At 41.9% G+C, this 14,046-nt stretch overlaps 1 protein-coding gene across 16 annotated transcripts in view; it reads left to right on the plus strand.

Moving 5' to 3' along the window:
• The window catches only part of DYSF (dysferlin), a 231,439-nt gene that overhangs the window by 181,184 nt on the left and 36,209 nt on the right, over positions 1–14,046 (plus strand). For all 16 annotated transcript variants that reach the window (XM_021924954.2, XM_021924952.2, XM_021924957.2 and 13 more), the window contains one exon: positions 8,457–8,555. In XM_021924954.2, coding sequence (XP_021780646.2) covers positions 8,457–8,555 — 99 coding nt within the window. The remainder of the gene's footprint in view (positions 1–8,456; positions 8,556–14,046) is intronic.

The following is a 14,046-nucleotide window of genomic DNA, read 5'->3' on the forward strand; positions in this document are numbered from 1 at the left end:
ATCACAAGTCTCTAATTCTTGCTTCCTTTCTCCTTCTACACTTTCATTTATTTTGCCTATGATGGGGAAAAACTGGCTGGACAAAACATTCTTTTAAGCGTATTATTTTAATGGCATGTGATCAGCCTTTGTCAACTTCAAAGCCAAGGATCACCCCCTCTTTCCCCACATTCTGCTGTTGAGGCATTCCTGTATCCATCAAATATTGACAGAACTGCAATTATGTTTCAGGCAATGTTCTAAGCATTGAGGTTATGAGTGTTACAAAAGGTAAACGGGGTTTGGTGCAGTGGCTCACGCCTGTAATCCCAGCACTTTGGGAGGCAGAGGTGGGTGGATCATTCGAGGCCAGGAGTTTGAGACCAGCCTGGCCAACATGGTGAAACCCTGTCTCTATTAAAAATAACAAAAATTAGCTGGGTGTGGTGGCACACACCTGTAATCCCAGCTACTTGGGAGACTGAGGCAGGAGAATCGCTTGAACCTGGGAGGCAGAGCTTGCAGTGAGCCGAGATAGTACCACTGCACTCCAGCACTCCAGCCTGGGTGACAGAGCAAGACTCTGTCTCAAAAAAAAAAAAAAAAAAAAAAGGATAAAAGGCTCTGCCTTCATGGAGAAGGAGATACAATTAACTAATATAACAAATATTACCCACGTAAAATCTATTGGATATCAGATGGCAATAATCACTGTGGAGAAAAAGCAATGAAGGGGGAATAGGAATTGTTGAGAGGGGGTTGTGATTTACAATATGGACAATAACGAGGGTGAGACTGAGGTTGCACTGGAATCAAGACAAGAAGGAAGTGAGGAAGTGGCTTAGGGATCTATCGGGGGAATAGCATTCCTGCCAGGGGAAGGACATGAGGATGCTGCAAGTGTTCAGGACCAGGAAGCCTTGTTGGCTACAGTGGCATGAGTGAGGAAGAAAGCGGAAGGACGTGAGATCAGGGAGGTGTGGAGGCTCAACCATAAGAGACTTTAGAAGTTATTACAAGGGCTTTAGTTTTATTCTGGGTGAGCTGACAAACCACTGGAGGGATGTGCACAGAGGGTGACAGGATCCCATGTACATGGTTGTTGGGTTGAGCATGGATTCAGGGAGCAGGACAGCAAAGGTAAAGGTGGGGAGGCAAGTTAGGAAACTGCTGCAGTCATCCTGCATGGGATGATGGGGCTGGACTGGGGCGGTAGTGATAGAGTGGTCTGGTTCTGAATATGCACTGGAGGTAGTGCCAGCAGGAGTGACTGATGGATTGAATGAGGGTCATGAGGAACAGGAGTCAAAGGTGATTGCAGGGATTTTGTCTTGAGCATCTGGAAGGAGAGAGTTGCCATTTGTTCATATGAGGAAGGGTGTGGGATAAGCAGACTGAGCAGGGATGTTCAGAGATAGGAATCTGGACTTACCTTTGAGAAGCCTATCAGGTGTCCAGTGGGAGATGTCACATGGGCAGCTGGAGTCCAGGGAAGGCATCCAGGCTGGACAGAGCTCAAGGTGGGACTCATCAACGTACGTGCTATTTAAAGAGCTAAGACCCAGGGAGAACCCAAGGGAGCAAGAGTGGATAGAGAGGAGGGGCTCAAGCACTGAGCCCCGAGGCACTCAGATGGCCAAAGCGTGGGTGACAAGAAGGAGGCAGCAAAGAAGACTGTGCAGGTGTGGCTGGTGAGGTGGGAGGACAACACTGTGGTGCTCCAGACCGTGGAGCTCTGCAAGGCGAGGGGAGATGCTTCAGGGACAGAGGAGTGACCACTTCTGCCAAATACTGCTTCTGGATTGATTATTGAGGTCTGAGTCATTGGTGACCTTGACAAGAATGTTTTGAGGAGGACAGAGAATGGAAAGATAAGAATTAGAGACAATAAGTATGGACAACTCTTTCTAGAAGTTTTTCTGTAAAGGGGTGAAGGTAATGAGGTGGAAGCCAAAAGGGAACATGTGGGCAGAGAGAGAGACATATTCTTGGTGAATAGTGGGGCACTGGTGCCCATGTGTGAAGGCCGACTGGAATGACCCAGAGGGGAGGGATGTTGGTGACACAGGAGAGGGTGGGGAGAGTCATGGAGTGATGGCCTTGAATGGGCCAGAGGGGATGAGCCCCGGGCATGAGGGCAGAGGTTGACCTTGGGTTGGGGTACAAGCCAAGCACCCACAGGAGCAGAAGGGAAGTAAGCACATGGCGTGGGTGCTGGTGGGGGCTTGGGGAAGTCTCTTCTGGTTGCTTCTACTTTCTAGGAGAAAGGAAGCAGGGACATGGGCTGAGCATGAGTCTAGGGAGGAGGTGCTAGAGGGCTGGGGAGAGGGCGAGTGTGGCAGGTGGTATCAGAAGGGGCGAGTAAAGGGCCAGGGAAGTGAGATGGGGTGCTGGGTGGCACTGGGGCTCCTTGAAGCTGTGCCAGGAACTTGGTGTGAGACCCAGCAGCTGATTTCATGGTTTTTTTCAGCCACATTTGGTTGTGGGGACCTGATGCGAAATGGAGAAGAGCTGGATTTAACCCTAGGTGGCATTGGCCAGAAGTACAATGGAACAAGAGAGGCGCAAGGAGTTTAGGAGAAGGAAAGGGCGAGGGGGTAAACAAAGCATTGTAGGACCAAGAAAATATTAGTTAATATGTAAATCATGATTCTGTCACATGCATAATTGCTGTTAAAAGTGTGAGTGATTGATTAGAAGAGGGTTTACCTGTGGGATGTAGGAAGAAAATGGGGGCAAAAGTCACTGAGCAGCCAGCCAGCTGGCGTGGCCGGGAGGAAGGTCACAGGCCATTCGTCTCAGCAGCTGTGAGTCTGCTGGGGAACAGCAGCCACCAGACATCACCTGGAACTTTGAAGGAAGAGGGAATTGTAGCCAAGAGGGGAACTTGGGGAAAACAGAGCATGGTAAGATTTAGGTCCCGTTGGTGGTAAATAACTTGTTCTATTAAAAAAAAAATTGAACTCTTATTTCCTTAGAAAGAAACACTTGAGATTCCTGCTTTTATTCTTTTGTTTGATGTTATATGGTTGTATTTGATCATTTGTTCTTTTTAATTTTAGCAACTTTATTGAGATAATCCATGTGAATACAGGTTCTTATTTAAAGTGTACAGTTTAATGGTTTGTAGTATATTGACAGAGTTGTGCAACCATGACCAGAATCCATTTTAGAATATCCTTATAACTACAAAAAAAAAAGTACTGAAGAGCATTTATTCCTCATAATAACTGTCAAACTTATGCTATTATTTTTCCATTACAGATTAGATAAATGGAGTCCTAGAGAGGCTAAGGAGTGAGCAGTCCCTTCCAACCACTCCCAGCCCCTGGCAACCACTAAATATTTTTTGTTTCTATATATTTGCCTATTCTGGAACTTCATATAAATGGAATCCTACAGTACGTAGTCTTTTGTGATTAAATTCTTTCACTTAGCATAAGGTTTTCTAGGTTCATCTATGTCATAACATGTATCAGTTCTTCATTGCCTTTTTATTACCAAATAATGTGCCAGTGTAAGGATATATCACATTTTCTTTATCTACTCATCAGTTGATTCATATTTAGGTCTTTCTACCCTTTAGCTATTATGAATAATGCTGCTTTGAACATTCATGTACAAGTTTTTGTGTAGACATAAGTTTTCATTTCTCTTGGATATATACCTAGGAATGGAATTGCTAGGCCATATGGCAACTCTATGTTTAATGTTTTGAGGAACTGCCAAACTGTTTTTCAAAGTGCCTGCAACACTTTATGTCCTCACCAGCAGTGTACAAAGGTTCTAATTTCTCCGTATCTTCACCAACACTTATGATCTGACTTTATGATGATAGCCATTCTAGCAGGTGAGAAGTGGTTTCTCACTGAGGTGTTGATTTGCATTTCCGTGATGTCTAATGATGTGGAGCATCTTTCCATGTGCTATTGGCCATTTGTATATTTTCTCTGGGGAAAGTCAACTTCAATCCATTGCCCATTTTAAAACTGGATGGTTTTTTTTTATTATTATTGAGTTGTGAGTTCTCTATATACTCTGGATACAAATCCCTTATCAAATATATGATTTGCAAATGTTTTCTCCCATTCTGTGCGTTGTCTTTTCACTTTATTGGTAGTGTGTTTTGAAGCATCTTGCTGTTGTTCTTTATTTAAAAATTTTTAATTTCTAAAGCTATGCAAGGAATACTTGCATACAATGAAAAATTACAAATTTTTGAGTTATATACAAAATAAAAGGAATAAAACGTGTACAATTTTACCATTCAGAGTACCACTATGAACATTTGGGGTTTAGTCCTTTTGTTAAAATGAGATCACGTTATTTTTTAGCCCTTTATAAATCTCATCAGTTGTGAGTAACTTTTCATGTCAGTAAATATATTTTCCCAGCATCACTTTTTAGGTTGTGTAATGTTTAATCATATGGATGTACTGTTTATCCAAACAGTTCCTTATTGTTGGATACTTAAGTTGCTTCCAATTTTTCACTGTTTTAAATGAAGTAAAATCTTTATGCATATCAATGATTACTTTCTTTGCATAGAGTTCTGGAATAAGATTGCTGTGTCAAAGTGCATGTTCTTTTAGGCTATGGAAATGTACAGCCGATTTGCATTCTGGAATGATAGTGGCCATCCGTGCCCACCAGCAGTTTGTAGGAGATTAGCTCTTGGCCAAGAAGCTAACCAGGTCCATGCAACAACAGCAATATTACTATCATCAGTAAGAGCAAGAAACACTTACACTGCATTTATGTGCTAGGCACAGTTCTGAGCACTCTCTTGATACTGACTCATTGATTCCTCACAATAACTGTCAAATTGACACTATTATTTTTCCATTATAGATAATTGAGTCCAAGAGAGGTTAAGTAGTGACCCAATGTCACACCACTGAGTGTGGCAGGATTTGAACACTGGCAGTCTAGCTTCTGGGTCCTGGCTTCACCCACCCTGCTTTACTGCTTCTTTATGTCTATGTCACATGAAAATTATTGGCAAAGGCACCTATATGTGCAAGAGCCCAGAAGGGAGAAAGCCTGATACTGTCAAACACAATGCTGACTATTGCTTTAAAATATTCTTTATAATGCTAAGAAAGCTTCGTTTTAATTCACTGAGAGGTTCATTTGAGAATAAATGAAAAATTCTAACTTCTTAAATGTCCATTTTTTTTTGTTTTTGTTTTGCATCTTATAAACTAGGGGCTGGCAAATTTTTTTTAAAGGGTCAGGTAGTAAGTATTTTAGGCTTGGGGGTCATGAGGTCTTTGTTGCAATGACTCAACTCTGCAATTGTAGCTGAAAGCTGCTACAGAAGATATTGATATTTAAATTACGAAACTAGGTGGCTGGCCAGTAGGCCATTGTTTTCAGACCTCTGCTGTAGATGATCCTGTGGGTTTCCTCTCCTGACTCACTGAGGCTGAGCCACTCTTGTATTCTGGAATAACCCAGCTTGACCACGCCAGATTGAGTGCTGCCATCTGTTCGTTAGTGTTTTATTTAGGATCTTTATGTCTCTCTTCAGGAATGAGATTAATCCGTGTGTGTGTGTGTGTTGCTTTGTCAAGCTTTGCTTCATAAACGAATATAAAAACTTTTGTCTTTTTCTATGCTGTGGAACAAAGAATGATTTATTCTTTGAAACGTAGAATTTTCCCCCTGAGAAATGATCTTGGCCTCATGTCTTTTTTTGGAAGTAGTTCATTGAGATCTTTTCCACTTTCTTTTAAGGTTATTGATCTCTCCATGTTTTCTACTACTTTTGAATCAATTTTGGTAATTTTTATTTTCCTAGAAAATCATTCACTTCATCTACATTTTCTAAGATTTTGTCATTGGTTTCAGCCTCGTAAACCTCTTAATATTTTCATTGTCTCCAATAATATCTTTTTATTTGATTTTTCTCATTCCGAATAGTATATCTACTTATAAAAATTAGATTTGATAAACGTTTATCTATTTTAATGGTCTTTTGAAATCTTGCTCTGGGGTTTAGTTATCAATTGTAATATCCTCTTTTCTAATATATTCATTTCTATTTACAATTTTTTTTGGTCTTTCTGCCTTTTCCAATTTCTTGAATTATCAGGTAATTTATTTTCATTCTTTTTGTATAAAAGTGAAAACACTTAAGATACATTTTTTTTTTTGAATACAGGCTTAGCTACAACCCATACATTTTGGGACATGTATCTCCTATTGTTGGTATTTCCTGAGTATCCGAGATTTTAGTTTTGGTTTTCTCTTTGACCAGGCAGGCTTTAAGCATATGCCTTTAAATTTCCAAAAGGTTAGTATTTTATTTAAAATTTCTCATTTTTGTAGTTTTACTGCAGTATGGTCAGAAAATGTGATTGATAGTGCTTTTATTTCTGGGACTTTACTGAGATTTGCTTTGTGGCTTTTTCATTTTTTTCTAAGTGCTCCAAAGGTGCTGGAAAAGAAGGTATATATTCTGTTTTTAGTGTACATAATGTTTGTCTATTTAGTTGTCACTGTTAATGGTATTATTCAGACTATCTGTCTGTGACTCCTTTGGAAATTAACTTGGTTATTCAGGATTGAGGGAAGTGTGATACCTTCCCCACAATTCTTGTTCCTGTCTTTTCTTTGTACAGAACTCACTGGTTGGTTGTCTGTCTGTGCCTGACTCTGAGCCTGAGTTATAAACTCAAACCTTTAAGTATTTGGGCTGGGAAAGAAAAATAAAGATTCCGGGGCACTCAACAGCTAAATTGGATTCCATTCTAACCATTTCTACCTAAGTGTCCATGTTTGCTTGTGTGCCAGTATGTGCCGTTGTGTGTTTCTGTGGGGGCGTATGTGTGTTTTAGCATACACATCTCTCCTGGACGTGACTGTGTAAGTCTGTTCTTCTGTGTGTGGGTCATCCTGTGAGTTTGATATGTATATCTGTATATGTGTGTCACCCATAGCACCTTTTTCTTTAAATGGAACTTCAAACATCAAGGCTTGGGTCTGCCTTGCTCTAAGGTAGCTTTTTCTAGAGTGGTTATAAGTCAGAAAGCTCTGCCATGCTGTTCCCTACCCCACCTGACCTTGTTTCCTCTCTCCTGGCTGCAGAAGATCCTCCAGGTGAGTGCGTCTGGTAGGGGCTGGCTGCAGATTCAGCCTCACTCTGGTATACATTCCCTGTGTGGTGTGTCTGGAGACCACCCGGCCACACAAGGGGTGTTAGGACCACACTTCCAGGATGGGTGGAGACTCGAGAACCTCATCCTACCCTCTCCCCAGGGTGCCTGTTCAGGAACCCTTGGCCGGGCTCCAGCTTGTGTTTACCCTTAGTAAGCCAGAGCTCGGAGCACTTGGCTTTAGTTTGAAGGGGCCGTGAGCATTTTCAGAAACTCTGTGATAGATATTCAGTTCCTGGTGGAGAATCAGAGCAGGCTCCTGGGAGATCTTCTAGCCTACCTTCTCATACAGAGGAGGAAAGCGAGTTCGAGAATGAGCTCCTGATGCCATGTACTTGGCCCTTCCCACTAAACCAGATGAGCTCTAATGGTACAGATGGGTGCAGACTGAGTGATGAGACCTTGGTGAGCTTTTGGGGTGGACTGATCATCCCACTTTCAGGGAGCTTGGTGACCCTCTAGGTGACAGGACACCCCGCCCCCTGAGACAGGACACAGCTGAAGGAATATTCTAGACACCAGAGCTAAGAGGGCCTGCAGACACACTGTGTATAGGAGGAGTTAAAAGGTGGGGAGGTCAGGATTTGCCACAACAGTCCTGTCCACCTTTTCCTGCAAATAGGAGTGACTGGAGGAAGGATGCAGGTGTCACACAGAAAATGTGCTGTCATACACTTCCTTTCTTCTCACCTGATACCTCACATTTAGCCGTGTCTGTGGAATAAAGGGTACTTAGTATTAGTTGATTTTCAGGGACTCTGCCTTGATCTGAACTTGATCTGACCTTGGGAAGGCTAAGTGCTGATTTCCAATGCATCCTTTATTGCCTGGGTAGGGAGACGGGTGGACAGAATAGATAAAACTCTTTTGGGTCTGAATTTTCCTGGGTCTCCTGCATCTTATTCATAAATAATACATTATTGACATTTTCCCCTAAGAGTTACCCTATGTACCTTCTGATTTTGGTCTCAGTGTGTTGGGTCCCTGAGATGCAGGAACTACAAAGATGCTTATGCCCACTTCACAGAAAGGAAAAGGGAGGCTGGGGAGTTTGACAGAAACACACATGCTTGGGGGGCAGAGCTAGGGCTAGAGCCTCCGCTTCTCAACACCAACCAAATGCTGAAACCTCTTCCTCAGTCTGCAGTCTTTGCCCCTGGAGAGGCGGAGGTTTCCTCTCTCTGCTCCCCCAAATCACCCCTAGGAAAGCCTTGTGGTCCAGAGCAGCCCAGCAGCAGATGGCGGGTTTTCAACTCTGAAGGACGCTCCTTGGCAAGTCCTGTTTCTGAAATGGTCTTTTTCTTTCTACCCACTCAGGAGGAAGAGTTTATCGATTGGTGGAGCAAATTCTTTGCCTCCATAGGGGAGAGGGAAAAGTGCGGCTCCTACTTGGAGAAGGATTTTGACACCCTGAAGGTAAGGCCTCTCTTCAGTCTGATGGTCACTGTGTGTGTGTGTATGTGTGTGTGTGTGTGTGTGTGCTGGGCAGTGGGAGACACAACAGAAAGAGAGCTCGTGCAGTAGATCTATTTGCATTTGCCTCCTCATTCAGTGTCTGAGGGTGATGAATGCTACTAGACCAGCTGGGTGAGAAAACCACCCACTGATTTACAGCCTGAAGCGAGTGTGGGCTGGGATAACCAAGACAGTATTCCCAGGAGAATGCTGAAGAATACAGAAGTGTTTAGAGGTGAAATGATCTGTGTTAACATGCCCCAGCTCCCCCCGCCGCCACCCAAAACAGGGTGGCCCCCCTGACTGATTTTCAAAATAGTCAACATTATTAATATTGCATGACATTGAAAATTGTTAAAGCTTGGAGATGGGTAGGCAGGGATTTGTTGTCCTATTCCATGTCTTTCAGTGTTATTTGAACTTTTCTATAATAGAAAATTTGTGTTAAAATAAAGAGCATCAGTTTGAGAATGTACTCCTGACCCCTAACTCCTACAATTGGGTCAGAAAATTACCTACAAATCTGAAAATATGGGAAACCCTGTTTCTGTGGAAAAAACCAGAAATGAGTCAGTCAAATTGTGGTATTTTGAGGAAATTATACAAATATAATTATACTTTGAAAAAGTAGACTACTTTTAAAGAAGATAATCAGAGGTGACTCAGAAATTGCTCCTTAAAGGAGTTGCATGGTCTCCCTGCTAGGGTTGCCAGTCAAAATTCAGGATGCCCAGCCGCATTTGAATTTCAGATTAACAATGAATAGTTTTTAAATATCAACATGCTTCAAGTATTGCACGGGGCATATTTATTTAAAAATTATTGGTTATGAAACAGGAAAAGTTCCCTTATCCCCCTCACAAGACGTGCAATGGGGGTGTGGCTGGCTTCTCCGGTGCCCTGCTGCTCAAACCTCTAGGGGAGCATGCAGATGGGCAGGTTGTGGGGCTCCCACCCCACAGCAGTGTCCAGGGGTGAATGTTTACAGCTGAGGCCCCAGTGGGCGTGTGTTACAGAGTGCTATTTCAGCTTAGCCATCTGTAGGCGGCTTGTGTTAGCTCAATTAGATAGCTCAATTAGACCCTTGCCTTATAGCAAGGACAGAGGGCTTTCTGTATCCTGGGGTTTCTTGCCTTGGTGTACTGAAAGAATTGGATCACACGTGGGCTTGGAGATTGAGTGCAAGGTTTTATCGGTGGAAGTAGCTCTCAGCAGACTGGGGAGCCAGAAGGGAGATGGAGTGGGAAGGTGGTTTTCCCCTGGAGTCGTGCTGCTCAGCGGCTTGGACTCTCCTCCCACCACCCGGGCCAGACTCCGCGTTGTTCCGCGGGTCGATGGCCTGCCGCCCTGCTGGGGCCTGTTGGTGTGCTCCTACGCCAGTGGGTCCTTCTTGACATGCCAGTGGGTCCTTCTTGACATCCCATTGCTCCTGTGTTCCTCCGCTGGTGTGTTCCTCTGGATGTCCAGCAACTTGTGTTCCTGCCCGCTAGGGTCTCGGGGTTTTTATAGGCACAGGATGGGGGTGTGGCAGGCCAGGATGGTCTTGGGAAAGGCAACATTTGGGCAGGAAAACAGAAATGCCTGTCCTCCCTAGGTCTGTGGGCATAGGCCCAGGGGTGAAGCCCTCGCCAGGGACCCCGTTGTCCTCTACCCAGCACTTCCCAGACCCCGTTCTGTATCAGTTATTTATTTCAAATTCAGATTTAACTGGGAATTGTGTATTTTCACTTACTAAATCTGGCAACACTACTTCTGATTATAAATGGGGGAGACTGTACCCCGCAATTGCCTCCCAGGCTTGGAGAGGAGAAAATGAGAGGTGGGCATAGGCTATTAGACACATAGAAAAGGACCCAAGAGCCCTTTGAAAGGGACTGGATGAGAGAGAGTTGCTACCCTTGTAGGGTGGCAGGTGGCCTGGGCTTTCAGGTGATTCTTTTGGTGCAGAGCCTCTGCTAGGCACTCTGGAGGGCAGTTTCACCAGGCAGCAAAAGTTGTCTCTGCTCTATGGGCCTGCCTGGTGAATTGTGCCTGGAGACCTGGGTGCTCAGAGATGAGGCACAGGCAGCAGCAGCCGCCATCCTCAGGCAGCAAGTGCTTTCTCGACTTGGTAGCTGGATGTGTGAGGTTGGGCGAAGAGACAGAACTATTTGTGTACCAGGAAGAAGGTCTGACACATTAGGTCTGGCATGTGGTCCTGTGGCCTTGCCAAAAAGTCACACAACCCAAGCAAGAATGAGGACTCCTGTCAGGGTGGCCCATGGCCCATGGCCCTGGCCCCTCACTGCTCCCTCAGGTGCGGATGCTGAATTGGCACCCAGCCCTCCGGCTTGACCTCTTGGAGGAGGTCTCTGACAGCATCCAAGTGAAAATAGGCTGTCCAAAGCAAAATGCATTCAAACTATTTCTGGGGGAAAACTAGACCTGGAAGAAACACTGGTTCTTTAAGGATAAGTAAATGGAAGAAAACCACCATCACCAACATGGGTCTTTGAAAAATAGCCTGCCACATTATGGAGAGAATGGAGCACACAGTGGGTACAGGAAAACAGATTTTAGAAATCACTAGCATAGGGGGATGAAACAACTCCTAATCTAAATAGAAAAATATAGGAACAAAAGATACAACAAGAAAGCATTAAAAACAGAAATCACAGAAAACACATAGTAGAGAAAGAACAAAACATCTTCATGTTCCTCATTAATAAAGGTGGACTAAACTCCCCCGTTAAGTGATAAGGACTCTTAGGCTATATCAAAAGTCAAAATTCATTGTACTGTCTTTAAAAGACACATCTAAAACAATATAACTTAGAATGGCTAAAAAATAAATATTTCGGAAAACAATATTTTAGCAAACAAGGTAAGTGTAAACCAAAGGAAAACAGAATTTAAAGTAAAGAGCAAAGGAAGCAAAATAGAGTGTTTCATATAAATAAAAGGTGTACATTTCAATGAAAAGACTCTCAAATATTTATGCATAGAATAGTAAAGCTTAGAAATACTTAAAGCAAAAATGGATAAGAGTATATAAACTAATATCTCACAGATAAAAGCACAAAATGACAGAAATTAAAGTTGCAGTGGGGATTTCATTACACCATTTTCCTTAACTGATCAAGCAGACAGCAAATAAATAAGAAGATAAAAGATCTGAATAACAAGGTAAGTGTTTTCTAAGCTACATGAAGTTAAAATTATAGCTTTAAAATAGAGAATAAAAATAATAAAAAATGGAGAATACATTTTTTCCTGATGCTCAGCGAATACTTACAAAATTTGATCACATGTTAGTTTTGTAGTAAGTTACCAAAAGCAGAAATCTTACAAGACAGATTATAATGCAATAAAATGAGAAATTAATAACAAAAGTTTAAACAAAAAATTCAACCGCTTAGAAATTTAAAAAATATTTTATTGGGACTTCCAGTATGAACATGGCTGCATAAGTCAGCATTTTTCCCCTTTTCTCTTGGAAATCGTTCAAACCCACAAAATCCATTTTCAGAAAAGTTGGAAACAAATAGAAGCCACAGACTTCAAAATATATGTAAGGGCTGCTCAAAGACAACTGAAATTGGTTAGAGGCCACTCAGCAGTAAATGAAGAGAAGATACATGCAGAATGTTGAAAGATCAGAGTGGTAGCAGATCTCAGAAAGCCCTAGCAAAAATATACTTTCTAATGGAAGAATGTTGATAATGATTTAGGACAGATAATGGTTACATGGGGGTTTATTATCTATTCTCTTTACTTTTGTGTGTGTTTGAAAATTTTCATAATAGTTTCAAATACAGTTCCTGAAAGTGAGGTTTCACCATGAAATATAAATGTTATATCCTTTGTTTACAACCGTGGATATGGAAACTTTGGAGACAGGTTGAAGCTGATGGCAGAAGCCTTTTAGACCTAGTTTGATTCAGAGAAGCAGAGGTGGAGCTACACAAACAAGAATTATCCAAATGAGCCATATTTGCAGGAAGCAGTCTGCCTTTGTGGTGGGAGCAAAGGAAGTAGCTGGACTAGGAAAATTCAACTCATTTAGTGAGAAATAATTTTGAAAAATGGTGTAGCCTGAATTCAAAAATCCTGCAAAAAAGGAAAGAAAATCAAAATTAAAACTTATCAAAAGAAGGAGCAGATGATATGAAATGCTTTACTGTGAACCTTTTCAAAACGGGCAGTCAGAATGCAAAGGAAAAATGAAAGAAGTCAAGGACTGATAAGATGAGTGATAAACTATGAGCTGGCAGGACTCAGGAAAGAAAGAGATGAAAATGTGAAGTTGGAAGGAGCCCAGGACAGAATGGCCACATGGAAAACACAACCAAGGGCACAGAGGACAGAAACTATAAAAGTAAGCAAACGGAAATGAAAAAGTTATAAAGGAACAAAGAGAAAAATGACAGATAAAGACATCAGGGAAAGGAGACCTAACATTTGCATAATTGGAGTCTCTGAGGAAGACAACCAAAATAGTAAAAAAAAAAAAAACCCCAAAAAACAAAAACCCTTATGGTTTGATAAAACCTTACTGAAATGAAATAAATGAATACACGTATTGAAAAAGTTCATGGTGTGTCAGGAAAAACTGACAAAAATTGGTCAATCTGAGACATATTCTAATATAAGTATTGTACTTTAGAGCTAAAGAAATAATTCTTTGGGTAGTCATACCTCCTCCCCACTCCTTGAAAAGAAAAAAGCAACATTAAGTTATTTAAAATAGGAACCAAATCAAGGTGGCTTCCATTTTCTCCTAACAGCATTCAATATCCAAAGACAATAACATACTGATATAAGATCATCAAAGAAAGACAGGGTGACCTGAGGATTACATGTTCAGCCAAGCTCCCCTCCAAGCATAAAGGCTACAGATAACCACTTATACATATTCAGGAACTGGGGTAATATGGTTCCAATGAGCCTGTCTTAGAGGAACTCCTAGGGGGTGAACTTCAACTAACCTGGGAAGTTATCTGGAGAAACCACAACAGAAGGACTGGTTGTAGTTCGAGGCTGCAGTGAGCTATGATTGCACCACTGTACTCTAGCCTGGATAATAGAGCAAGACCTTGTCTCCAAAAAAAGAAAAAAAAGAGTGAATATGGTCATATTTTACCTTAGAACCAAAATGAAAACAAATGGAAGGGTTAAGGTAATAGGTAAGAATGTAAATATCATATATATGAAAATGTAGAAATGATAAAACTGACAAAAATTAGGTGGAGAAGGACAAAAGAGTATGGAATACAGAGTAAGGACAATGATTGCCATATGATAAAATAAATACAGTGGACAGCTATTATTTGAAATTGGCAAGTCACATAATTGGCATAGAAGCAAGATAAAGCAAATAGTACAAAGGTAAATGTTAAGGAAGATATTGTTGTCTAAAACTGGGTGATAGGGAGAAGGAGGGAGATAAAATTGGATTATTTTATTATTGCGA

This window comes from Papio anubis, chromosome 14 (genome assembly GCF_008728515.1).
Source record: "Papio anubis isolate 15944 chromosome 14, Panubis1.0, whole genome shotgun sequence".
In the NCBI taxonomy this organism is placed as follows: Eukaryota; Metazoa; Chordata; class Mammalia; order Primates; family Cercopithecidae; genus Papio; species Papio anubis.